Genomic DNA, 25,878 nt, shown 5'->3' with positions numbered 1-25,878 from the left:
ACCCCAGTCTCAAAAAAGCTTGAAAGCCCCTGATGTAAGCAAGCCTTATTGATCGTGTTACTTCTATCTGTTACTGTAAAGACTGAAAATAAAAAGAGAAATCACATTATATGACAAAACTGTTGATGGATTAAGGTCAAAGCCAGCAAAATGCTGATCAATCCTGGTTTCCTTGATTTGGGCTCAAATTTACATCAACATCTTTTACTATTGTTTTAAAAGCAGACATCTTGTTTGTGATAACAGATCTATTAACAGAGGTAAAGAGTCATCAGCAGCTGGAGGAAGAAATAAAACAAGACAAGTCCTCTCATCTGCCCTAATGTTCATATCCTTTTCAACGCATGCACGCTACAACGGACTCGTCGTGTTCTTAATCTGAGGGTCGGGTTGTTTTTCTACGTTCTTGTAGAGAACAGCTTCAGTAAATTGGGGATAAAAAACACGTCTCCATTAATATAATAGGGCTGATGCTTGTTTATGTCCAGACTAATAATGAAAGCACATGCTTCAGCATGCTACGCTAAATGAAAGTGCATTATCCATTAGTATGAGAATGAACATGGAGCCAGAAAAAGCACTTTTTTATATATTTATATATCAGGTGTGTTCCAGAGAGAAAATATCAGTACAGGCTTCTGTCCCAGTCACAGCAATACTTTTCCCAAACTACAAAAGATGAATGTCATTTTGTACGAGTTTGATTTATAATAATTACAGATTGCACATTAATAATACAAATAAATAAGGCTGTGTTATTGACAGAAAACTATTAAATAAACAAATAGCTATTAACTTATTTAATATTCTATACCTTTATATTTTTATACCCCTAACAGTAAATAGTATTAGTAATAAAAACATTATGATGACTGCAGAGCATAAATCATATACACATGTGGCACTGGCTGATTAAATGCTGGATCAAATTCTCTCTATCCATCTAGACCATGATCTGTATTCACACTGGACAGGTTTGGCTTTCATAAACCCCAGTAAAATGCTATAACTGCACTGACAATATAAAGCCGAGTAACATTTCCAGTAACAAAGCCCAGTAACACTCGCTTCACTGGCGTCCGGTGCGGTTTAGGGTGGAGTATAAGCCTACCTCACAGAATTAATAAAGGTCTACCAACCAGCCAGATCTCTCCGCTCCTCTGGTCATACCTCTCTGGTCACTCCCAAATACAAATATGAGAAGTTTGGAGGCCGGTCATTTGCCATCAAGGGACCAAAGCTGTGGAACACACTTCCAGCACACTTACGATCCATCACTGTGCTGAGTGTTTTTAAATCGCAGTTGAAAACTCATTTATTCATACAAGCTTTTAACATGTAGACCTTGTTTCAACTGCTATTTTATGTTCATTGTGTTCTTATTGATTTTGTTTTTTATTGTTGTTTCACTGGAAAGCACCTTGTGCTCCTTTTGGCTGTTGGAAGGTGCTCTATAAATAAAATTTGATTGATTGATTGATGGATTGATTTCCTGTAGCTACTCCATTCCTGTAAAGTGATGAATTCCCGATGTGAAGCGTGGTGGTGGGAGTACAGTATCGTCACTGTTGTAGACAGTGTAAACAGACTTCGGAACAATTACTGCATCAGACCAAAGAACAGGTTTAACTCAAGATTGTCAGTATAGAAAGAATAAGGAATATAACCTCTTATACAAATCCACATTTTCTTAGTAAAGATGTCAAGACTAATCCTTAGAAGGTGAGAGCTGTCCTTGGCTTCTTGATTACAAAAAACAGTCTAGAATACCATAAACATTACAGCACAGTGAAATATTACATTTGCATATCCCAGTTTGTTAAGAAGTCTGGGGTTAGTGTCACACAGTCAGTCATCTGGGGCAGAGAAGGTTAAGTGCTGGGGCCTGAACCCTTAACCATTTGATCTGTAACCCAGAGCTTTACCCACTGAGCCACCACACAGGGTCTGAGATGCTTCAGTCTAGCAGGATGGTGCCAATCCCTGATTATTCCATGCTGTGAAGTGTAAAGAGGTTTGATTGAGTATTGATTGTGTGTTGTGTGAAGACAACCTTTTACCTGCACGGGTGCTGAGAACATGAAACTTCCAGAATCTATTACATTACAGACGGATGCAAGCTGTACAGGCACTGAGGGAAGAATGAGAGAGGAAAAATACAGGGAGAACCTGTAGCAAAGGTCTGAAGGTTGTCTGAGGTATGGGCAGTGGTGGAAAAATGGAGGCCTTATTTAGAATGGACTCTTCATGTCAAAGTGCTGAGTGATTATTCTGCACTCATATGATGGGTCACTTCAACTATCCAGATGCCTCATCAAGACTGACCACATAGTCACTGGACTTCAAGGACATGAACATAAGAACAAGGGAGTTTAAGTTGATCTTCTATTGAAGGTCAAGATCCAGCCACTGCCCAAGTCTGAGATAGGGTCTATAGTAAAGATTACACCACTTTTCCACTTTAGTCCCTGAACTTTTTTGGCAGACGATATTATAAAGATCAACTTAGGTCATTCGTACAACTGAGCAGTTGAGGGTTAAGGGCTCAGGGGCCCAGAGGCAGCAGCTTGGTGCTCGTGGGATTCAAACTCACAACCTGCTAATCAGCAGTCCCCGGTCTTAACCACTGAGTTACAACTGCCCCAAGAGCTTAATTATCAAACCCCAAGTTGTGATTAGCGAGAATCATCATCTCTAATGATTCCCACAAGCATTCTCTTCTATTGCCCAGTAGACTCATGGGAAATTAAATAAAATTAAGTCTGGAATGACACCCATTTTGTTCTTTATACTGTTAGAATTGTTAAAAAATATAAACAAAAACAGCAATACAGACTATACTTATACACACCGCTTCTTTAAAGACACTAAAATTTACTATTGTTGCTCAACAAGCAACAGTATAGCATGATGTACTCATACACGGTGATTAGTGTTCAGCTAAGTTTCCATGGTTACAGTGATTACTTTAAATGGTGTTTAGTGTAGTACCGATTATGCAGGTTTAAAAAAAAAAAAAAAGTAATCAGATTGAGTTTAGGGCTTCAGTTAATACTGTACAGTACATACAACTCAGAGGGAGTTGGATTTTTAAATCATTGTTATTAATCAGATCCAGCTACAGCTAATCAGGTATGACATTTATACTTCACAATCCCTTGCTGTTCCTCTCTCATACAAATGTTTAAAAATTCTTATCATTTTTTTTTCTTTCTTAAAGATGACCAAGTGTGTAACACTCAAGAAAGACATGCTTTTTTTTAATGACATTGCCGGCTCAAAGCGATCTGCTGAGCACAATCATCATAACCAGCCCTTCTTGTCTCTTTTATAGCTTGACATACCGTTTACTATGAACTATTAGTTTCCGCTTCATTTAGCTTGATGTAGGTACTCAAAGTCATGAGGATATTTCTAAACAGGATGTGTGAATTTTGATGCTTGCCCTATCACCGTTGAGCCAGATTTTAATGACGCGATGTACTGTAGATAGTCTAATGTAAATAGCAAGCCATTAACAAGCAAACCAACAGTAGATTTCCCAACATCAGTTTACTTGTTAATGTCTAGATATTTAAAAGTCATTAGGCTACTACTAGAGAGGTTATAATTATCTTGCTGTCGGTTCATATTATATACGTGCAATTGTTATATTGTGGTGGCTGCTGAGTACGTTGTCCTCTCTCAATCACACCTCACCTGATTCTTCAGGTCTAATTTTGGACACGGCCGTCCCCCGTTAAACGGTTTCTCCCGCAGCCATCTGGAGCGAACTCTCAGCCCGCTGCCACAGGACACACTGCATGGGGACCAGGCGGACCAGACGCTAAGACGACAGTCCAGGGGGCAAGGGATGGAGCATGATTCCTCCTGAAGTTCTGGAGCAGAACAGAAAAGAAGAGTCAGAGAAAGAGACGGAGCAATGTGGAAGGACACAAGGAGACGAAAGAGGAATATTTATTTACTGAAGATGACTCACTGTATCCTCTCCCTCATTAGAGCGAGAAACCAAGACAGAGCATAATAGTAAAGAGGAGAACTAAATTGTAAGGTAAGCAAAGATAGGGGGAAAAAATGAGCTGGGCAGACTTTCGGAGAGCATGTTAGGGATTGTTCCAGACTTCCTGCATGAGCAGGAGGGATTAATCAAGCTGTTAGCAGAAGAGGGAAAGAATGGTCAAGCTTTCTGTGGGATCAGTAGGGATTGGTTAAGACTTGCGGTAAGAGTGGGTGGGAATGGTCAGATATTTTGTGAGTGTGGTATAGATTGGTCAAGGCTTCCTGTAGAAGTAAGAAAAAATGATCAAGGTGTTTGCAGGAGTGGAAGGGATTGGTCAGGCTTGGTGGGAGTGATAGGTATTGGTCAAGACCTCTTGTAGGAGTAGGAAGGATTGATCAAGCTGTTTGCAATGGTGGTACGGATTAGTCAGGCTGAAGTGTGGGGATTAGTCAAGACTTTATCTGAGTGTTTGGAATATTGGTTTAAAGTTTCTGTAAAAGTGGCTTGGATTCTGTGGAAGTGGGAAATGGTCAAGGCATTTTTGAGGAGTGTTTGAGATTGGTCAGACTTTGTGTGAGTAGAGGGAATTTCTGTAAAATTACTAGAGAGTAACCAGGACTGAAAATATATTATATGGAAATAGGTGGACTTGGTTAGGCTTTCTTTGAGGGAGTAGCTACAGTATGATGTTTGAAGAATGACCTGCTCCTATTACTATCCTGTGTTCTGGGGTGATATGGGTGATCTAGACTGACCTGTCTCAGCACACTGAGATGGGTCCAGGAGACGTCTCTTCTGGTCAAGGCAGGCTATTGCATGGTAGCGTTTTCCCTCCCCACATTCACGTACTTCCTTTCCACCCCTCCATCCATGTGTTGAGAAAGGGGGTGTGGCACTAGGAAGGATACACACTGACCAGTTCCCCCATGGCTCTGAGATCAACTCATCACACACACACGGCTCAGATTCCAGCAGTGGATACACGTCCTCCTTAAGACAGCGTTCTCTCTTCCTGCTCCGCCCTGGGAAGGAGAGAAAACAGAGTTAGCTCCCGTTCTTACTTTCATGCAAGAACTGCAGCTACAAGCCTACATACCCTAACTTCTCTTCGTCTGTCTTTTGCAGTTAATGAGACACTGAGAAACCACAAAAAATTGTTCTGAACATTTAAAGTTACAACTTTATCACTGACTGTTACAAATCTCTGACAACAGAGACTCTGTCCATCCATTCATTCTCTACAACACTTATCCTACTGGGTGTCAAGGAACGTGAAGTCTATTCCAGGAGACTCTGGGCACAAGGCATGGTACACTCTGGACAGGATGCCAGTCTATTGCAGGGCACAATCGTACACACTGATTATGGACAATCAGAGATTCCAAGCAGCCTATAAAACAGCTCTTTGAACTGGAGAAAGAAACAGAACCCAGAGAAAACTCCAGGGGCCTGTTTCAGAAAAGAGGTTCAAACAACTCTTGAGTTTAAACTTGAACCCTGAATTGACAAACCCTGAGATGAGAAACATTGAGTTTTAGGTTACAGAACAGCTGAAATGAGTTAATTTTATCAACTCTAAATTGACTGACTCTGAGTTAAGCGCGTGCACCACAACTATAAATGTAGATGTAAATGTAACACCCTACAAATTAATACAGACTCTTCATCAACAGGATCGTCCATAAAAGGACACCCCATTTCATTCATTTTACATTTACGGCATTTAGCAGACCCCCTTACCCAGAGTGACTTATATTTTGTTTCAATTTATACAACTGAGCAATTGAGAGTTAAGGGCCTTGCTCAGGGGCCCAGCAATAACAGCTTGGTGGACCTGGGATTTGAACCCATGACCTTCTGATCAGTAGTCTTAACCACCTTAACCACTTAAACACCTTAACCACTGAGCTACCACATCCCACATTCCCTTTGCTGCTCTCTGTGTAACTGAAATGTGTGCAATGAATGAGGTGTTTAAACGTCGCTTCCTCTTTAAAAATGGGAGGAGCCTGACAGAAACTCTGGGTTTACTGAAGAAAACCTGCTCCCGACCAGGTTAGGTTCACAGAGTAAGTTACTATGGTAACTGAGTATAAGTTACCTCTCTTTCAGAAACGGGCTTAACTTAACCTGCTTTCTCGGGGTTAACATACCTCCCTTTCTGAAACGGAAAACCCAGAGTTTCCCTCATTTCAGGGTTAACTTAAGCACTATTCGGACAGTTAGTTTTACAGGGGGTCGTAAGAGAAATTTCAGTTTCACAGACGTACTTTGTGATTTTAATCCCGTCCGAATCTGCCATGTCTGTCTTTTTCTCACACGACCTGTGTAAAAATTCCAGAGCAAATTACCTACTGTTTTTCAGCAGAATCGGCGCTCTTCTGAGAAATCTAATCCTGTCCGAATGGGAATGTCTGTGATTGCCGAAAATGTTTTTTCCAAAACGCGTTTTCTTGTCTGTTTTGGTCAACGTGAACTACCGTATCAACCCTAGCGCACCGGTATTCAAGTTTATTGATCGGTCATATGACCATACGCAATCCACGCATCCTGGACATGTGCAACGCCCCCATGTAAAACACAGACACTCCTACCTCTGTAATAAACACAGAGATGTTAGTCCCGTCCGAATCCATACATGAAATGACAGACGTCGGCTGAAAAAAATTCTAACTCAAACGTCATTTGGAAAACTAGTCCCGTCCGAATAGGGCTCAGAGTTTTCACTTAACCTGCTTTCTGAAACAGGTCCCAGGACACAAGAAAACCCCAAATACTAATAATAATTAGATGCATAAGGAACAGGTGTGCAAAGGTGGGGGAGGAAGAGACAAGGGCGGGGTTGACACGTGAACACAGAACATAAACAAAAGCACGTGGCCAAAAGTCCGGGCTGAATCCTGACACACACAGGCGAGAGCCGGGAAGTCAACCCCCGAGGCTGGAGGTATGAGGCTAACCAACTAACCACCAAGTCCTGCCAAGACTCCTTCACTTATTGTTATGTTAAACATCTCTGTACAAAAAAAATAGAATGAGTGCATTAATAAAAAAATAATTTGAAGCAGAAAGTGTCTACAGATCTGGCCAATCAGAATACAGCATCCAGCACTGCTATTGTGTGTGTGTGTGTGTATATATATATATAAATATAAATATTCATATTATTCTATATTACTCATGATTCAATAATGTGGCCACTGTGTAAGAAGGGTCGTGGATCTTGGCTCAAACTCCATAGAAACTCACCCTGTGATGATTCATAGCCATCACAGGCCAGATATTTTATCAGACAGATGAGTACACTGTGAAACTGATATCTAAGTGGTCTGGTACTCAGGATAATGTTAGCATGCACCCCATCACCAGTGCACCACTTCATTTACAACATAAAAAGCAGAGTCACTTTACACAGCTGAGAAATCACAGCTGAATTTAGCCTTCAGGCATGTGAGAAGCTCATACTGAGCTTTAATCGTTCTGTAATCGGTCAATTTCACCACCTGCGTCACTCAGCACGCTGCCTTTATATCTCATTTCAGATCAAATCTGAAGAGAAAATGAGAAGTCTTTACAACTGTTTGATGTTCACAGTCACTCAGGTCATTAATGCATGTTATACCACGACACTTAAATTCTTCTAATTAGTCAGATGACTGCCGGTAGTCTGCCGGTAATGAAGCTGCACACCGCAGATTTATATTAACACCATCATTCTAATCATTTCTATAGAAAGCTTTTTTGTTTTTTGGGGGAAGTCGTGGCCTAATGGTTAGAGAGTTTGACCCCTAACCCTAAGGTTGTGGGTTCAAGTCTCGGTCCGGCCACGACTGAGGTGCCCTTGATCAAGGCACCGACCCCCCCCAACTGCTCCCCAGGCACCGCAGCACAAATGGCTGCCCACTGCTCCGGGTGTGTGTTCATGGTGTGTGTGTGTGTGTGTTCACTGCTGTGTGTGTTCACTTTGGATGGGTTAAATGCAGAGAACGAATTCTGAGTACGGGTCACTGTACTTAGCCGTAGGTCACGTCACTTTCATTCACAGAAATTTGATGTCGGATGCTCCACATACAGACACAAGTGTGTGCAGTCTTTGATATGGTGAAAGTTTCTGTAAGGAATCTCCAGTGTCAAAGTCTCCAGTAGTCTCAAGGAGTCTCCAGTGTCTTTTCAAAAGAAAGGCAAAATGGAGACAAACTTGGGGACATTAAATATAATTAAACAGATAGAAACTACAAAATGTTGTTGCTTAAAAAATAAAAAATAATGTAATTGTAGGTAAATTGCTGCAGTACTAGAGAAATATAACACCTCAGTTTCTGAAACAAATCGATGAAACAGTAACACATCACTCTCTCTTTTCTGAACTCACAGCTCTGTTGGTATTACCAGCATTAACTTCATACTTTAAACTCACTCACTCTCACTCATTTTCTACCACTTATCCGAACTACCTCAGGTCACGGGGAGCCTGTGTCTATCTCAGGCGTCATCGGGCATCAAGGCAGGATACACCCTGGACGGAGTGCCAACCCATCACAGGGCACACACACACACTCTCATTCACTCACGCAATCACACACTACGGACAATTTTCCAGAGATGCCAATCAAAATACCATGCATGTCTTTGGACCGGGGAGGAAACCGGAGTACCCGGAGGAAACCCCCGAGGCACGGGGAGAACATGCAAACTCCACACACATAAGGTGGAGGCGGGAATCGAACCCCCAACCCTGGAGGTGTGAGGCAAATGTGCTAACCACTAAGCCACCATGCCCCCCCTACTTTAAACTGGTTTCATGAATTCCTGCTTATTTACTGGTCTCAAATTTCCAACACAAACAGACTTGTAAAGTCTAGTTAATCCCAGGTCTCTAGAACAAACAGGATAGGTTTTACAAATAGGAATTTAGTCTGATAATAATAAAAAGTCTTTTAGAGCCAAAAAATAAATCAATCCAAAATCAAACTCCACTCGGCCATTACGGATGATGTGGAGGCGACTTTAGAGTGAACGGTCACAAAGGAATACTAGGAAACATCAAATATCAGAACTGGGAAAAATAAACGATCTTTGACCATGGCATGTGGTGAGCAGAAGAGCGCACACACACACACACACACACACACACACACACACACACACACACACACACACACACACACACACACACATAGATGAGCTCTAACCAGTGTTGCCAGATTGGACTAAAGATTTCCAGCCCAACTACAGCTTAAAACCCGCCCATTTCAATTCAAAATACCAGCCCAAAATACATACTGTTATAAAAACTGTTATAGAATAAAACACACAATTTTTTTTCTTATTAAACAACCAGACTAACAAATCGCACATTGGAGAGCACCAGGCTCGCCCCAAGTATATCCAAATAATAAAGAATACTGTCTATAGTCAAAAATAAAAACCCGCCTGTTGCATCAAAAACCAGCCAAAATTTTAAAGACCCGCCCAATGCATTTTTTTCCGGTCGGACGTGACCAAAAGGAGCCCAATTGGGCGGGAACCCACCCAATCTGGCAACACTGGCTGTAACAGAAGACCACATCAGGTTCTTCTTCCATCAGCCAGGAACAGGAACCTGATTCTACAGTGGACAGACTCACACAAACTGGACAGATGACTGGAAAATTAGCAGCTGGTCTTTTTCTAATGTTTTACTCTGGTCCAAGTAGAAGAACATCACCAAGAAAAACAAGATGCATCAGTAGCTAACTCAAGGATTGAATGACTGCAGCAGGAATTCCCAAAGAACCCTAAAAACAGCTACTCTGGATAACGAAAGGTTTGTCAAAGCTTCATTCTGATAGGAAATACTCTGTTGTCGGCTTCTACATAAAGTTAATAAAGGCACAGGGTCCTAACTAAAGTCCTGGAGAACACCTGTCAATCACATTTTAGTGTTTCACCTGCTCTATCATGCAAATCAATGAACGAATTAGCTAATTAACAGCCCATCATGAGCAGGGGAAGCATTTAAATATGAACGACAGGAAGTTCTCTGGAAAGCTGTGATTCAAAAGTCTACAAAAACAAAAGGAACCAAAGAACTTAAGGTTGTGTAGGACTCAGTAACATGACTGAATTTGGACCACCAATGCCCAGGACACTAGCATTATTGTACTCTGGAACATCAGGCTCCGTAGATACAGGGTTGGCTAATTAATATTGGCTCATTAACACCATACTGTATATGCTGGCAGCTAAAGTCTACTTATTAGGACCTTCAGAAGTATTTTAAACTTTCATTCATTCATTCATTCATCTTCTACCGCTTATCCGAACTACGTCGGGTCACGGGGAGGCTGTGCCTATCTAATATTCATATTTAAATGCTTCCCCTGCTCATGATGGGCTGTTAATTAGCTAATTCGTTCACTGATTTGCATGATAGAGCAGGTAAAACACTAAAATGTGATTGACAGGTGTTCTCCAGGACTGGAGTTAGGACCCTGTGCCTTTATTAACTTTATGTAGAAGCCAACAACAAAGTATTTCCTATCAGAATGAAGCTTTGACAAACCTTTCGTTATCCAGGCATCATCGGGCATCAAGGCAGGATACACCCTGGACGGAGTGCCAACCCATCACAGGGCACACACACACTCTCATTCACTCATGCAATCACACACTACGGACAATTTTCCAGAGATGCCAATCAACCTACCATGCATGTCTTTGGACCGGGGGAGGAAACCGGAGTACCCGGAGGAAACCCCCGAGGCACGGGGAGAACATGCAAACTCCACACACACAAGGCGGAGGAGGGAATCGAACCCCCAACCCTGGAGGTGTGAGGCGAACGTGCTAACCACTAACCCATCGTGCCCCCCGTATTTTAAACTTTATTTATTCAAACTTTATTTCTGCAAAAAGTTTAAATTTGTCACTGAAGATATAGATCATATACAACATGAAGACTTTAAAAAGACTTCGATTTTTAGGGTTTTTAAACTCATTTAGAATGGCTGATTTATATTAACAGCACTAACTAGACACGACTTCCAGGATTTGGGACACAGCCATGGAGGTTAAAATGGTGTCTAAATGCTCCAGAAGGATTAATTCTCTCCATGCTGCAAAAATGAGAGAAAGAAAAAAAAGAAAAAGAAAAAAGTTTTCAGCGCCTGTCGCCCGTCTGCCTCCTCCCAGGCGACTGCGGAGTCATTTTCTGCACTCATTTTCTGGTTGTGACACTCATTTGCCATATTCAAAGATCACCTACTGTGAACAATTCCAGCAGGAGATTAGAGCCGTCTCTGCTCTCTGGCTTCAAAACGTTTGTTTTTCCAAAGAAAAAAAAAATGATGATTGGTTGTCATTAAGATCCAAAGCTGCTTAAGTCATGTGGTTGTTCTCACAGAAAACGAGACACTGTGAGATTCATCTAATCTGAACCACAAAAAAAACCCCAAAAAAAACAGAGCTTACACAGCAGCAGAAGCTGGAACTGGAACCAGGGTGGACAGCAGTGAGTGTTCCACAGCAGAAGACTCTTGGCTTTAACGTTAGTGTTCCTGTGGGTCTGCTGTCACTGGATGTAGATTCTTTGTGTGAGCAATAAGCTAGCAGTCTTAAGAACAATTGTTAGCATGTCAGGCTTTATAGCAGACTTCAAGACTCATTCAGATATTCATTCATTCATCTTCTACGGCTTATCCGAACTACCTCGGGTCACGGGGAGCCTGTGCCTATCTCAGGCATCAAGGCAGGATACACCCTGGACGGAGTGCCAACCCATCACAGGGCGCACACACACACACACACACACACACACACACAAGGTGGAGGCGGGAATCGAACCCCGACCCTGGAGGTGTGAGGCGAACGTGCTAACCACTAAGCCATCGTGCCCCCCTCATTCAGATATTATTTAAACAAATTCTCCTTTTCCTGTGACAGGAAGTGAAGATGTTCCGGGTGGAGACGAGAGCATCGTCCCAAAGTTAACATAAAATGAGTGAAAAGGGGTGGGATTTCCAAACACCTACGCAGCTGTCAATCATTTCAGATTCTTATGCTGATTGACTCAAGGTTGTTTCGATTTAAAGAAATAGAATTCTGTTTGTATATATTTGAGTGAGAACTCGCAGCGTATTCCGATGTTTTACTGTGAATGTTTATTGTAGCAGGTTTATTGTTCATTTATCTCAATGTTGTTTATATTTGGGTGAGTTTTTTTTTGTGTTTTGGGGAAAAACGACCACATAACGCAAAGCCACATATTTTCTAACAAAAGCCTTTGTCCTTCTACACAGAATGGACCCATGTGTTAGAACAGGGTTAGTTTAATTCTTCTTGCCCTGGTGTTAGTGAACAATGTCCTGATGATGATGAGTGTGTGTGTGTGTGTGTGTGTGTGTGTCTGACCTGTGACACTACGTTTGCGAGTGCGTGTCCCTTCGCAGCCTGAACACTCTGTAAACTTGGACCAGGGACTGAAGGTACAGTCGTCCTTACAGGAAATCCAGCAGGTCTGCACTTGAGGTGGTGTCGGCCCCGCCCACTGCACACACTCAGACACGCCCACTGGCTCGTTTTCGTCGTCTACACAGCTCAGTGCTGGTAACACAAAACACACATAATTTTAAACATGGCATAAACATTCAGCTACAGATTAATAAGGTGTGATGTATAAAAAAAAAAAAAAAAAAAAAAAAAAAACATCCTGGCTTCTGTTTGCCAAATAAATCTTAAGTGAAATTAGATTTATTATTGTTATATATTTTTTCTTATTTTGATACTGTACAATTTCTGCAAATTTAAAATTAAATTTGTGTCTATTTTAAGGGGGGTCGTTGATTGCGTCTTGTTTATAGTCTCTAGTTTTGTTTGTTTGTTTTGTTACTTAAGCAGTATTTAATTTCTAATAACTGTTAAAAACCCAAATACATAAATTAAAGCTAGCATGAGTGACTAATTTTTCCCGCAGTTCGAGGTCACATCTCAGACTCTTTGCAGATGCTGATGTATGTTTATGTGCATTAAGGAAAGAAAAACAAATGAATCAACAAATTATTTAATGAATGAAGTGACTGATTAATAAGAGCTTATGACAGGTGGATCTGTGCCATTACACCGCTCACACTCTTAAATAAAGGTTGTTACATGGTTCTTGGTCACGATGGACGGCTCTATGAAGAACCTTTAACATCCATGGAACCTTCTCACTGAACACGAGGTTCTCTGTAATGAAAAAAGCTTCTTTATGGCACTAAAATATAAGGGTTTCTTTCAAGGTCTGTTTACTGGTTCCTCTATAGATCTCTATTGCCCCTTTTCCACCAAGGCAGTTTGAGTGCTGGTTCAGAGCCAGAACCTAATTTAAAATCAGTTCTTTCTTTTTCGACACTCAAAGGAAAAGAGGTTCTTAAGTAGCACCAAAACATTGCTGGTCTAGACTTAAGAACCGCTTGCGTCAGGGGGTGGGGTTACTGTGACCAACGAGACAAAAGAGAACGTCGTTAGCGCCGTTTTTAAATCATTTTAAATCAGGATTCTCTGCGTTTGGATGCCGATGTAGGTTCGTGAAGCCATGAGCATTAACAGTAAAGCAACATCCAGCATTGTTGATGTTGTGTTTGTGTTTGCTGCTGCGCTAACGTTTCTGTATAAGGTTGTATACAGTGATGTAACACTTGACCCTGTGATGGCTTTTTAGCCCATGGAAAGGCAAACCGGTTCATAGAAGGCTCGGTAGTGGAACCAACTTCAAACCAGCACTAGCTCTGAACCAGCACCCTGTTCGTTCTGGTGGAAGGAGGAATACAAAATCTCCTTTTCTGGTTCTTCCTGGAGCCTTTATTTTCAAGATTGTATATAATGAGATAATATGCTCTTTTCTTTTATCTCCCATCTTCACCTGGATGTTTGGAATCTGACAGACAGCACAAATGTTTCTCGCGTCTCCTCCTTCGGCTTTTTAACTCCACTTAACATCTTCTAGTAAAAGATGGAAAATTAGGAGCTTCAGCCAGCAGTTACCCTTTCAGGTGCCTTTATTACATGTTTCCCTCCTACTAATGTTTTTACTCGCTGACAGGTTTTGAGGAGACGAGCGAAGGCCCTCTGGACTTTATTCTGCAGCACGCTGACATTTTAAAGCACTTTTCTGACATTAGCATCAGCAGGTTGTTCGTGCAGCGTGTAGCGTAGGAGTGAAATGAGCGCCGGAGTCGATGCATCCATTTAAAGCTCAGAAAGAAGAACGTTACACAACTCAGGCACAGGGACAACTTCAGTGGAACCGTGTGAGATGAGGATCATGGAACAGGAGAGTTCAGTTCTCATGAGGATCTGGAAGCTGCTGGAACACCAACACTACTGAGCAGATGACTAACAAGCTCTGAGCTACACAACTGCGACTTAATGAAGATCACATCTATTATAAATATTACTCTGCAGCTACACAATATATGTGCTGAGTACAGACACACTAGTTTAGAAAATAAACAAATACAAATTATTATACAGTGATTTTTTCCAGTTATTTATTTATTTAAGGAGAAAAAGAGGTGCACAAACTCAACTCTAAAGTTCATTCATTCATTCATCTTCTACCGCTTATCCGAACTACCTCGGGTCACGGGGAGCCTGTGCCTATCTCAGGCATCATCGGGCATCAAGGCAGGATACATCCTGGACAGAGTGCCAACCCATCGCAGGGCACACACACACACTCTCATTCACTCACGCAATCACACACTACGGACAATTTTCCAGAGATGCCAATCAACCTACCATGCATGTCTTTGGACCGGGGGAGGAAACCGGAGTACCCGGAGGAAACCCCCGAGGCACGGGGAGAACATGCAAACTCCACACACACAAGGTGGAGGTGGGAATCGAACCACCAACCCTGGCGGTGTGAGGCGAACGTGCTAACCACTAAGCCACTGTGCCCCCAATCTAAAATCTTTCGCTTCAGAAATAAGAAACAAACAAAAAAAAATTAATAGAAATAAAAAGCTAATCAGATAAAAGAAGCAGGATGTAAAAAAAAATAAAAGGCAACCTTTAAGAGAAAGAAAAAAGAGAAAGGAAAGGAGTGTGATGCAGGGGGAAAAAGTAGAGATAGGAAAGAGGCAGAAGTGAAAGTAAGACAAAATGCAAGAAGTAGAGGTGGAAAAAATGAGGAAGGAGGTAAAGACAACATGAGGAAAGAAAAAAGAAAGACGAAAAAGAGAAAGAAAAGGAAGATAGAAAAACATGACAAGAAAGAGACAGGAAAAAGAGTCATGAATGAGGAAGAAAGTATAAACAATAAAAAGGCAGAACGTGGAGACGTGCCAGTGACAGGAAGTACAAACAGGACGTAGCGGAACGTGAAGATCGGAAAGAGATAGAAGACTGAGGCAAGAAAGAGGCTGAGGAAGGATAGAAATCAGGAAATAGTCATACAACGATAAAATGGACAAACAGGTTAGAGAGCGGAAACAGGAAGTAACGAAGTAAAGAAAATTGGGAAGTAGATGGATATAGAGCAACAGGAAATGAAGGAAGCAGAAAACCTCATGAAGCACAAGCTGGAAAGAAACAGGAAGTAGAAGGATGAAGAAGTAGACGTGAAGACAAGAAAAAATAGAGAGAGGCTTTATTATATAATTATTTAAATGTCTACAGTCTTTCTAATGATCTAGAATAATGCAGGTTTAATGAATCCAGGGTCAGGTGAGAGGAGCTCCAGTGTGTGTGGAGATTAAATCAGACGTCACTTCCCACAGACACATCTGATATTTCAGAAATAATCGAAACCCCAAAGCTCCTGGTGCCTGAGGAGAGGAACACTACTGCTTCATGTGATGGGGTCAGACCCGAGGGAGAAAGAGGAAGACTGCGGCTGGCTTCGGTGTCAGATCTTATGGTCCTGAACACATTGAGAATCATTTGTCTTTTATATCAGAGTCACTATGTGGCACAGAAACACATCAGAGATTCGTGTGGAAGGATTTCTTACTAGTTCAGAGCTAATTAAAGCTTTACCTGGTTAGAGTCAGAAAGTAGAGACAGGAAAGAAACAAAGTGAAACAGGAAAAAGGCAGGAAGGGAAGAAAGAGACAGAAAATAGAGATGGTTAAAGAGGCAGGAAAAGAAAAGAGAGACAGGAAGTACAAACAGGACACTACAGACAGAAACCAGGAACAATGGGCAGGAGATAGACACAGGAAAGAGGCAGGAAGTAGAATCAGGAAGCTGGAGAAAGGAAAGAGGCAGGAAGCAGAGGCAGGAAAGAGGCAGGGAGCAGAGACAGGAAACTGGAGAAAGGAAAGAGGCAGGAAGCAGAGACAGAAAAGGGGCAGGAAGCAGAGACAGGAAACTGGAGAAAGGAAAGAGGCAGGAAGCAGAGACAGAAAAGGGGCAGGAAGCAGAGACAGGAAAGGGGCAGGAAGCAGAGACAGGAAAGCGGCAGGAAGCAGAGACAGAAAAGGGGCAGGAAGCAGAGACAGGAAAGGGGCAGGAAGCAGAGACAGGAAAGGGGCAGGAAGCAGAGACAGGAAAGGGGCAGGAAGCAAAGACAGGAAACTGGAGAAAGGAAAGAGGCAGGAAGCAGAGACAGAAAAGGGGCAGGAAGCAGAGACAGGAAACTGGAGAAAATGAAAGAGACATGAAGCAGAGACAGTAAAGAGGCAGGACGTAGAGAAAGTAGAATCAGGGAAGACATACAGAAGCAGGACAGATATAGAAATAGGATCAGAAAGAAGGGAAAAAGACAGGAAATAGAGACAGCTGTGTGTATGATGTGGTGAAGGAGTCTCCAGTGTGAGCTCTGTGTACCAGTCAGAGGTAAAGCTGGACCTTCTTCATCTTCAGGACAGAGGATTTCACACATCTTTGTGGTTTCTCAGTAAAATCCTAATCTGAATGTTATATTTTATCTTATTAAACTGGAGAGAGAGAAGAGAGGGAGCAGGTGAACGAGTGTGTAAAGTGTACGGTGTTTCTGCTCTTTATTAAAAGGTTAAAAAGCTTTGTGACGAGCTGCAACTCTGTTGTGGATTATTTATCTGTAAAAGTGTGTTACTGTGTGTTGTGTATGTGCTAGTTGTAGTTGTATAGACGTCACTTATAGATCCGACGACATTCCAACAATTAAAGGAAGAACTAGTGTGAATTTAAGGCATGTAAAAAGGAGCTGTGCGTCTTTCTGTGGTTTCGCTCCTCACATCTCTCCTCCTGTGTCTTCTCAAACAGAAGGGGTGACACAAACGTCCATTTTTAGCACAATTATTTCTGTTCCCTCTCTCCATCTCTCTCTCTCTCTCTCTCTCTTTCCTCTCCATCTGTGCAGCACTTCCTCTTCTCTCCCCCCCACAATCCGAGTCATTAAGATTTTATTCTTATCCCGACTTGTCACAGGCATCAGCTTTAATAATGCAGGCGCTTACAAAGGTGACAGTGTTTGCTGACTGCTCAAAAGGACATGCCGAGGAACTTTTCTCGCCCCTTCCAAAGAGCTCGTCAAACTTTTCTGTTCCGCTCTCGTTAATGGCGCCGACTCGGGGGCACGAGTGACTCGACGCGCCGCCTTTTCATCCGACTGCCTGCTTTATGGGAGAGTCTCATAAAAGGCAGTAATTGGAGAATCAAATTTCTATTAAATGACTCGCTATAAGGGCTTTACGACAGCCAGATGTACTGCAGCGAGCTAGCGCTAAGCTATCACTATAGACATCCTGACTTTGCTGCAGGCGATGTTCTTTTTTTGACTAAAAAGCAAATACTCACACTTTATTCAACGTGCCTTTATTCACTGAAGACACAGTTTCCGTGGTTTGCTACACAATACTACAGCATCTTACCACACTAGACTAGCACAGCTTAGCACAGCCACTCAAAACTGTGTTGTTTATACTGTATGACTAACGTACACATACACATCCAGCTAGCTTGGATACTGATTTGTAAGCATTTTAACCTGCTAAGATGAGACTGATGTATGCGTCACCTGACCAGATCGTCACTGATTGGCTGCGGAAATCACCGGGCATTCATTCATTCATTTTCTACCGCTTATCCGAACTACCTCGGGAGCCTGTGCCTATCTCAGGCGTCATCGGGCATCAAGGCAGGATACCCCCTGGACAGAGTGCCAACCCATCGCAGGGCACACACACACGCACACACCTACCATGCATGTCTTTGGACCGGGGGAGGAAACCAGAGTACCCGGAGGAAACCCCAGAGGCACGGGGAGAAATGCAAACTCCACATACACACAAGGTGGAGGCGGGAATCGAACCCTGACCCTGGAGGTGTGAGGAGAATGTGCTAACCACTAAGCCACCGTGCCCCCTATCACCGGGCATAATACAAATAATCAAGAAATGTTTTATTAATCTTAAAAAAAATAATAACATTTCTTATTATAAAATCTGTGTAAGCAGCATTTTCAGGAGCCAAGATGCAGTGGCGGAACTAGAGTTTTATACATGGGGTGGCCATGGCAACTTTAGGGGGTAATGTACTTATATTATGGCTAAACTGGGGAACGAACCGATCTCTTTTGTCTGATTAATCTGTTAATTGCATCTAACGTCAATTTATATAGCGACGTAACTTTCGAAATATTTTTCTGGAAAATTAAATCCAGATGTTTAATCTCAAAACTTACCGAAATTTGATGTTTTAGTATTAGTCTGTTACAGTATTCTTCTCTACCTCTCAACTCTTTCTTCTCATTGATTGATGGATTTGAAATGTTGAGCGGCGCCGCGACCAAACGTCAAACGAAGACTTATTTTGATAGGTAAAATGAGATGTCGTTCAGCATCAAACTTCCAATGCTATCAAATAAAAAATCGGGGTTGGCACCTTGGGTGGCCAATCAGATGTCAGGGGTGTTCAGTGCCACCCCGGACACCCCTCTGGCTCCGCCACTGCCAAGATGGCTGACCCAAATTTGGTCAAATTGTTTCTCTAATCCTCCAAAGTCAGAGGGTAAATAAATAAAAACACTGCGATCTGCAGGTCTTCGGATAAGTGAACTGTTAAAAAAATTGATCATGATATTATTACATTGTGGTATTTTTCCAGCACTAATCTAATCTCTCTTCTCTCCTGTAGCTACAATCCGTTTCCAAATGCTCGTTTTCAATTATTAAATATTAATTTATCAGACTCACGAGGAGAAAAATAGTGTGTGATATAACTTTACACTGAGGAAAAAAATCTTCAGAAAAAAAATCAATCCTAAAGTTTCAGTGCATCATTTTATGGTCAATATTTGAAAAATCGGTCATCTCTGTTCTAGGATGAAGGTCTTTATAGCTATGATATTTTAAACTGATCACAGGAAGTGATTAAGTGAAGATTTCATCCTAAGAAGATTCTTAGTAAAATATTTATTAGATATTTGGTAATTGTGCTCATTTTAAAGTCACAGTAAGATCTTCAGCTGGATGGATGATGGAGCTGTTTGGTCCAGAGAAGCGACAGTGTGACTGATGGGATGATCCTCAGTGTGATTAGACCACAGCTCATAGGCACATGGTGGAGGATTAAGATAAGAGTCGATCAAATCATTTCAGATAAGTTTACTGTGAAACACAAATCTATCCTGACGCCCAGGGTGAAATAAACCGAAACAGAGAACCTTCTAGAAACTGTGTGAATGAGTGAGAGCTGAGTAAAGAAATGAGCATCATGGTGATGATGATGATGATGATGATGATGATGATGAAGAAACGCCCCCTACACCACACTCACTATACACAGTGAAGCAGCAGGTTACTAAAAGTTAGTCTCTCCACTTAATAATTGCCTTAACTGTTTCTCTCAATAAAATAAATTACATATAATTACAATACGATAAACTATAATCAACTCACGAGGAGTGAACCACAATTAACAACATTCATTTACAAAAAATCCTAAAAACTCAAAACTAACAATCGGATACTCCAAATGTTAAACTAATTAAACTAAACATTAAACTAAATTGGGGCACGCACACACAAACACCTGGTACAGGTCTGAGACGTGAACACAGTCCTGGTGAACACAGTCCTGGTGAACACAGTCCTCGTGAACACAGTCCTTCACTTCACGTGACTAACAGTAGTAAACTTTTCCCACGTTAGGAGATATTCCACACCTGGTCCTTAACGAAGAACGTTAACGAAACACACTCAATGTCTGAGGTGAAATATTTTTTCAGCTACACTAACAAAACTTTGGCGGAAAGAAATTTGTAAACTCATTAGAGTAAAATGATCGCAAACAAAATGCAAATACATCAAATTACATAAAGAAACCTAATAAATTACTGGATTAGCAACTCAAAGTTGCTAACACAAAAACTCCGCCCACTTTTTCTCTAGCCAATTAACGAAGACGCTTTCCTCCGTAAGGGCGGAAATATACGCTAACGAACACTAACTGAACCAATTATCATCTACTGAACAAAGTTGTTGGTTAAAAGCTTGTGGTCTACAACGACAAACTTGAACAGATTCTTCTGAAAACATATTCAGACAAAACTTACAGTCTGCAGACTTTTATTGCTAACCCTATTTGCGTTAAAGTGATGATGATGATGACGATGATGACGATGATGATGATGATGATGATGATGATCTGAGCACAGGACAATAACAAAGTGTTATTTAGAAGAAATTTACATCAAATACTTTGTTATTTGTATGAACTAGAGATGTAAAAGTTAGACACATTTATCATAATGCGTTATTAAAAGACCAAAACCTTCAGCCCTGTCAGACAAACTTAATGACAAGCTTTATATAACAAATATAACAAACACCATGGCTTCAGTTCACGAGCTTCAATTCAGCCACCAAACAGGAAGTGACTCTGTACATCAGCAGCGATTTTGCTCACTGACTCAGATCTTGTTAGGTCATTTCAGGATCATGACCTAAGGCTAGGCAACAAATCTTTTGCCAGCACCACCTACTGGTCAAAGGTTACAATAACATGCTCGCAAATCTTTCCATCGAACTGGCATATTTGCAACACGTCCTCCAAATTTTGTTTAATCTTCATCAGATTTGATTTACATCATCTTGAGACCTGTCTAAACAAACTAAGAACTGTTCTGCGGTCGCGTGCTGGCAAACGGGGGAAAATAAATAAATTAATAGACGGAATATGAGAGAGTATCTCAGGAACGCGTCTAGCATCATATCATCATGAAACTTGTTAAGTATCTTCAGAACCGCACCCTGAATAGACACACACTTTGTCTAATCTTCAGCAGATTTGACTCACATCATCTGACAACTGTATAAACATCAACGTAGCAGAAGACAACAGCACAGGTCGGAGTACTGAAGGCAGCTACGCCACAACACCACCCTGCAGCCCATCTAGATCTTACCTACAGTCCACCAGTGTCCACAATCTAAACATACACATCATGAATGATACTACACACAGCTTTGTATCCTGTAGTTTTAAAGTCACGGCTGAGCTTTCTTGTGATTGCTTAGACAACTAGCTGTGTGGTTCACAGAGTCTGGGTGCTTGGCCCCTAAAATGCTGAAATTGTATTAATATTAGTAGTAGAAGTATTAAATAAAAGAGAGATACATAAAATAATAAAATGATACACAATACATATCAATATAATTTATATTTAAATAATAATAATAATAATAATAATAATAATAATAATAATAATAATAATAATAATAATAAGAAGAAGAAGAAGAAGAAGAAGAAGAAGAAACCTGTGGATTGTTTGAGATTATATGCAAAATTTGAGACTTGTTGAACTGTAATAGTTAAGAATTATAAAGCATAAAAAGTAAATAAACAAACAAACAAACAAATAATAAATAAATAAATAAATAAATAAATAAAAAAGACAGCACTGATGTATAAAACATCATATTTAATTATCTATCCGATTCATTAACTTAATTCATGAGCCGCTATAATGTATGTTCTCTCTGTGGGAATTTTAATGACTGATAATAATGGTACATTAATGTCCTCACATTCATATGGTTTAGCTAATATTATTAACAATAAAATGATGGAGGGATAAAGCTGGACATCATTATGTTAGTTATTAAATGGTTTAACAGCCTGTCTGTGGTCCGGAGCTTCAGTCATCTGTCATTTGAAATATAATAAGTTTTAGGATAAGTCTGCAGATTGTGGAGCTTCACGTTTTTCTCCTGTAAGATGACTTTTTTTTTATTATTATTCTTATAATTTCTAGTGAATCACCTCATTAATTTTAACGAAGCCACTCGATATGTGACCCCCGACAACTCCGCTGTACTGACCGGGGGAAGGTCGATGAAAATGTCAACCCTATTAGGTAAAAGTGGTTGGAACATTTCCTGAAGTGATTCCTGCTCCGTTATGGTCACAGGGGGAACAGAAACATCGCACATCTGGAGAGAGCTGAAATGTTGTAGAGGAGAAAATGAAGAAGAGTCTTTTTTTACTACGTCCAAAAATACAGTGTGGAGGAGAAGAAACAGTCAGTTAACTGTTACAACAGGTTAGATTTTATTTCAATACATTTTGTTATTATGGTTATGAAGGTAATATTTGTTATGCTTGTGTGTTATAAATTGTGTGTTATTTGTTATAAATGTGTTGCACTTGGCTAAGCTACATTGGATTATACTTATTACACTATATTTTCTTTTACATTATGTTACATTTTATTAGACTTTGTAATGTTATATTTTATTTTTTGTTTTGTTACCATGTTACATTTTGTACTGTTATATTTTGTATTGTTACATTTTGTTCTGTTATATTTTATTTTTGTTTTGTTACCATGTTACATTTTGTATTGTTTCATTTTGTTAATTTTTGTTTTGTTACCGTGTTACATTTTGTACTGTTACATTTTGTACTGTTACATTTTGTTTTTTGTTTTGTTACGGTTACATTTTGTATTGTTTCATTTTGTTAATTTTTGTTTTGTTACCGTGTTACATTTTGTACTGTTACATTTTGTTCTGTTACATTTTGTTTTTTGTTTTGTTACCGTGTTACATTTTGTATTGTTTCATTTTGTTATTTTTTGTTTTGTTACCGTGTTACAATACATTTTGTATTGTTTCATTTTGTTACCGTGTTCCATTTTGTACTGTTCCATTTTGTAGTGTTGCATTTTGTTATGTTCCCATTATGTTGCATAATGTTATATAATGTTACATTATGTTACATGTAAATGAAAATAAGGGGCAAAAATTTCAGGGAGGAATCTAAGATGTGCAAAAAATAAAAGTATGGAAAAAATAAATAAATAAATAAATAAATAAAAGCTTTCAGCAGAGGAAAGCCCAGTCCACTGTCTGTCTTCTGTAATAGTTTATTTTTACTGAACCCTTTTCGGCACGAGTATATTCATTCATGTTCATCAGGTAGAAATGACGAACCCACTGCCCCACACTGACACACCTGGGTACAGAATTCAGTTTGTGTATCAGCCTGTTAACCCTCATATGTGTGAATGTGTGTTACCTCTCTTCTCCAAGCCTCTTCCACATGCTTCCCTCACTCCTAGCGTTCCCTGCAGGACTGACTCCGGCACCAGTGTACACGGCTGCCATTTGTGTGTCCTCCACCTGTGAGGGGTAACCAGTCAGACGGTTGGCATCGCCGTGCTGCTTCACCCGCTCACCAAACACCACGGCTGTTTCCAAAAGCTATAATCACTAATACTTTTCTATTTAAAATGCAAATCAGGAGAGTCGAAGTGTTGACACGATGCGTGAACACATAAATATTCACACAAAGTCAAACATGCTCACAGATCATATGGTGTAAACAATCTGTGTTTGTAATTACATCTGTGACCGAGTTAAAAAGCTGGAAGAGGGATAACGGTAAAGCCGAGCAGGGCTAAGGTGATTAGCGTTTGTTTCCTGGATTAAAAAAGGCAAAAAAGATACTGAGGAGTAAAAGTTTAAACACAGAAGTGACTGCATGTATTATCTCTCTAGCTAGTGTGGCTAATACGCTTTGAATAGATACATAAATGTTTATGATACACTTCCACAGAAAAGCTTTTCAGGTTTATATATGACACGATTGTGAAGTGGGCAGAACCTTCTTCATTTTGCCTAGTAGCCTGCGATGAAACTGGACAGTGATTGTCGCTATGCAGTGAAAGACTGATGGAAAACAATCTGATGTGGCATTTAAAGTGGAATTAAGAAACATGGAAACGTAATGAATGTCCTAAGGTGCTAAACACATCCTAAGCAGCCTCATTTCTTTAAAAGTGCACAACAACTAATCTAATGGTGCTGCTAAGTGATTTCAAGAGAAAAAGACATAATATGTCCTCAAACATCCACAAGAAGGTGAACAAAACAAGACCCAAAAAATGGTCAAACAATAACAATCAGTTATTGGCTGTCAAAAATAATGATGGTCAGTGATTGGATGGTAGGTCCAATAGTGGTCAGTCAATGGAACAATGGTGGTCAGTCAGGTTTAACAGAGTTTACTGGTGGTAAGACAAGTGAATCTTCTGGTGGGCCAGCAGCAGGATCCTGCGTTCTCATTGCCGAGGCCTGGGTTTGAGTCCCAAGAAAGAATCTATCCCAGACACTGAATAGCTAACTCTCAGTGCCGGTCCCAAGCCCGGATAAAATGGGTGGGTTGCTTAAGGAAGGGCATCAGGTGTAAAACCTGCGTTCATCTGCTGTGGCAACACATCAACAACTGTTGGTAAGTGGAGTGACTCTGCTCTCTGTACTCATATAACCAGCAGCTGTACTGTGAGCTGGAGAGTCATACAGTATAGAGTGCAGGACACACTAATGTCTGCTAACATCCACTAAGTTACTCAATTTGACACTGGGATCTTTTTTATATGAACTCACATTCAAGGTGTAAAACATCTCACACCAAACTTGCTGTGCTGTTAAGACTGAATAAAAAGGTTTAAGGTCGGAGAAGCGCAGCGCTCAGAGGTGAGGGAAGGTGATGTGGGAGTTTTTTGAGCTGGACTCTGACTGTTTCTCTCTATGCAAAGGGTTTTTCTTTGGCTGTAATCATTCCAGGTCTTATCGAGTGAATGTAGTGAGCACCAGTTTGATCCATACTGTACTGTAGCTTGCTCTGAAAAATGTCTTTAGCAAAAAAAAACTCTGTCTGAGGAGTACACAGAGGAGTACACAGGCACCTGGGTCACTCAGGATGAAGACCATGGCCAGAGGATGAACGAGACGAAGCAGGAACATTTTTTAGACTACCTCAGTAGAGTCACGGTTAGGAGGTCAAGATTTGGAAACAACAGAACAAGTAAATGGGAATACGTTATTGGACCTGAAAGAAACCATGCGATTGTGGAAGGAAGTAGAAGCATGTAGTGCGATACACGGCAGAGGTGTTGAAACCTGACCTGTAGGTAGGACACACGGGAAGTGGTTCACACTCCCTCTCCTCAAACATGGTATCAGGACACTCGTGACCCCCGCCGACTGCTCGCTGGACCACCATCCTGTAGCGTGACTGAGTGGGCATGGTCGCGTTAGCTAGAATGAGAGGAAAAAGAACATGGTGTCCAAGTTAGATAGCAGGTGGTAAATATTTAGAAAACCAGAAGGAAAAAAATTAGGTTCCTCAACGGAACTTTGGATGGGTTCTAAGCTTTCTAAAAGGGTTCTATTTAAATCCATCGCTTTATAGTGTTAGATGGAATGGAAAGAATACTAAAGAAAGCTCAGCAAGGTCTGGTCTGGTCTGAGTCCTACAACAGAGAGGCTTCTCTTCTGGGTCCATTGATTGCTCAGATCCATTAATTATCCAATGATGCCTTAAAGAACCTTTTAAGGATTCAGCAAAAACAAACATGTTAAACGTTTAAGTTATTGAGAAGAAAATAATGAGTAATAATTTGGAGTGTAGGGGGCACCGTG

General features: G+C 40.7%; 1 protein-coding gene across 1 annotated transcript in view; it reads right to left on the bottom strand.

Moving 5' to 3' along the window:
• Window positions 1-25,878, bottom strand: part of thsd7ba (thrombospondin, type I, domain containing 7Ba) — a 279,775-nt gene that overhangs the window by 75,694 nt on the left and 178,203 nt on the right. The window contains exons 12-16 of the mRNA XM_060877047.1: window positions 25,362-25,494; window positions 23,471-23,574; window positions 12,392-12,583; window positions 4,756-5,022; window positions 3,700-3,878 (exon numbers count right to left, since the gene is read on the bottom strand). Coding sequence (XP_060733030.1) covers window positions 3,700-3,878; window positions 4,756-5,022; window positions 12,392-12,583; window positions 23,471-23,574; window positions 25,362-25,494 — 875 coding nt within the window. The remainder of the gene's footprint in view (window positions 1-3,699; window positions 3,879-4,755; window positions 5,023-12,391; window positions 12,584-23,470; window positions 23,575-25,361; window positions 25,495-25,878) is intronic.

The sequence above is a fragment of the Tachysurus vachellii genome, chromosome 8 (genome assembly GCF_030014155.1).
Source record: "Tachysurus vachellii isolate PV-2020 chromosome 8, HZAU_Pvac_v1, whole genome shotgun sequence".
NCBI lineage: Eukaryota > Metazoa > Chordata > Actinopteri > Siluriformes > Bagridae > Tachysurus > Tachysurus vachellii.
Note: the sequence above shows the minus strand (reverse complement) of the source record. Positions and strands in the feature narration are given on the sequence as shown.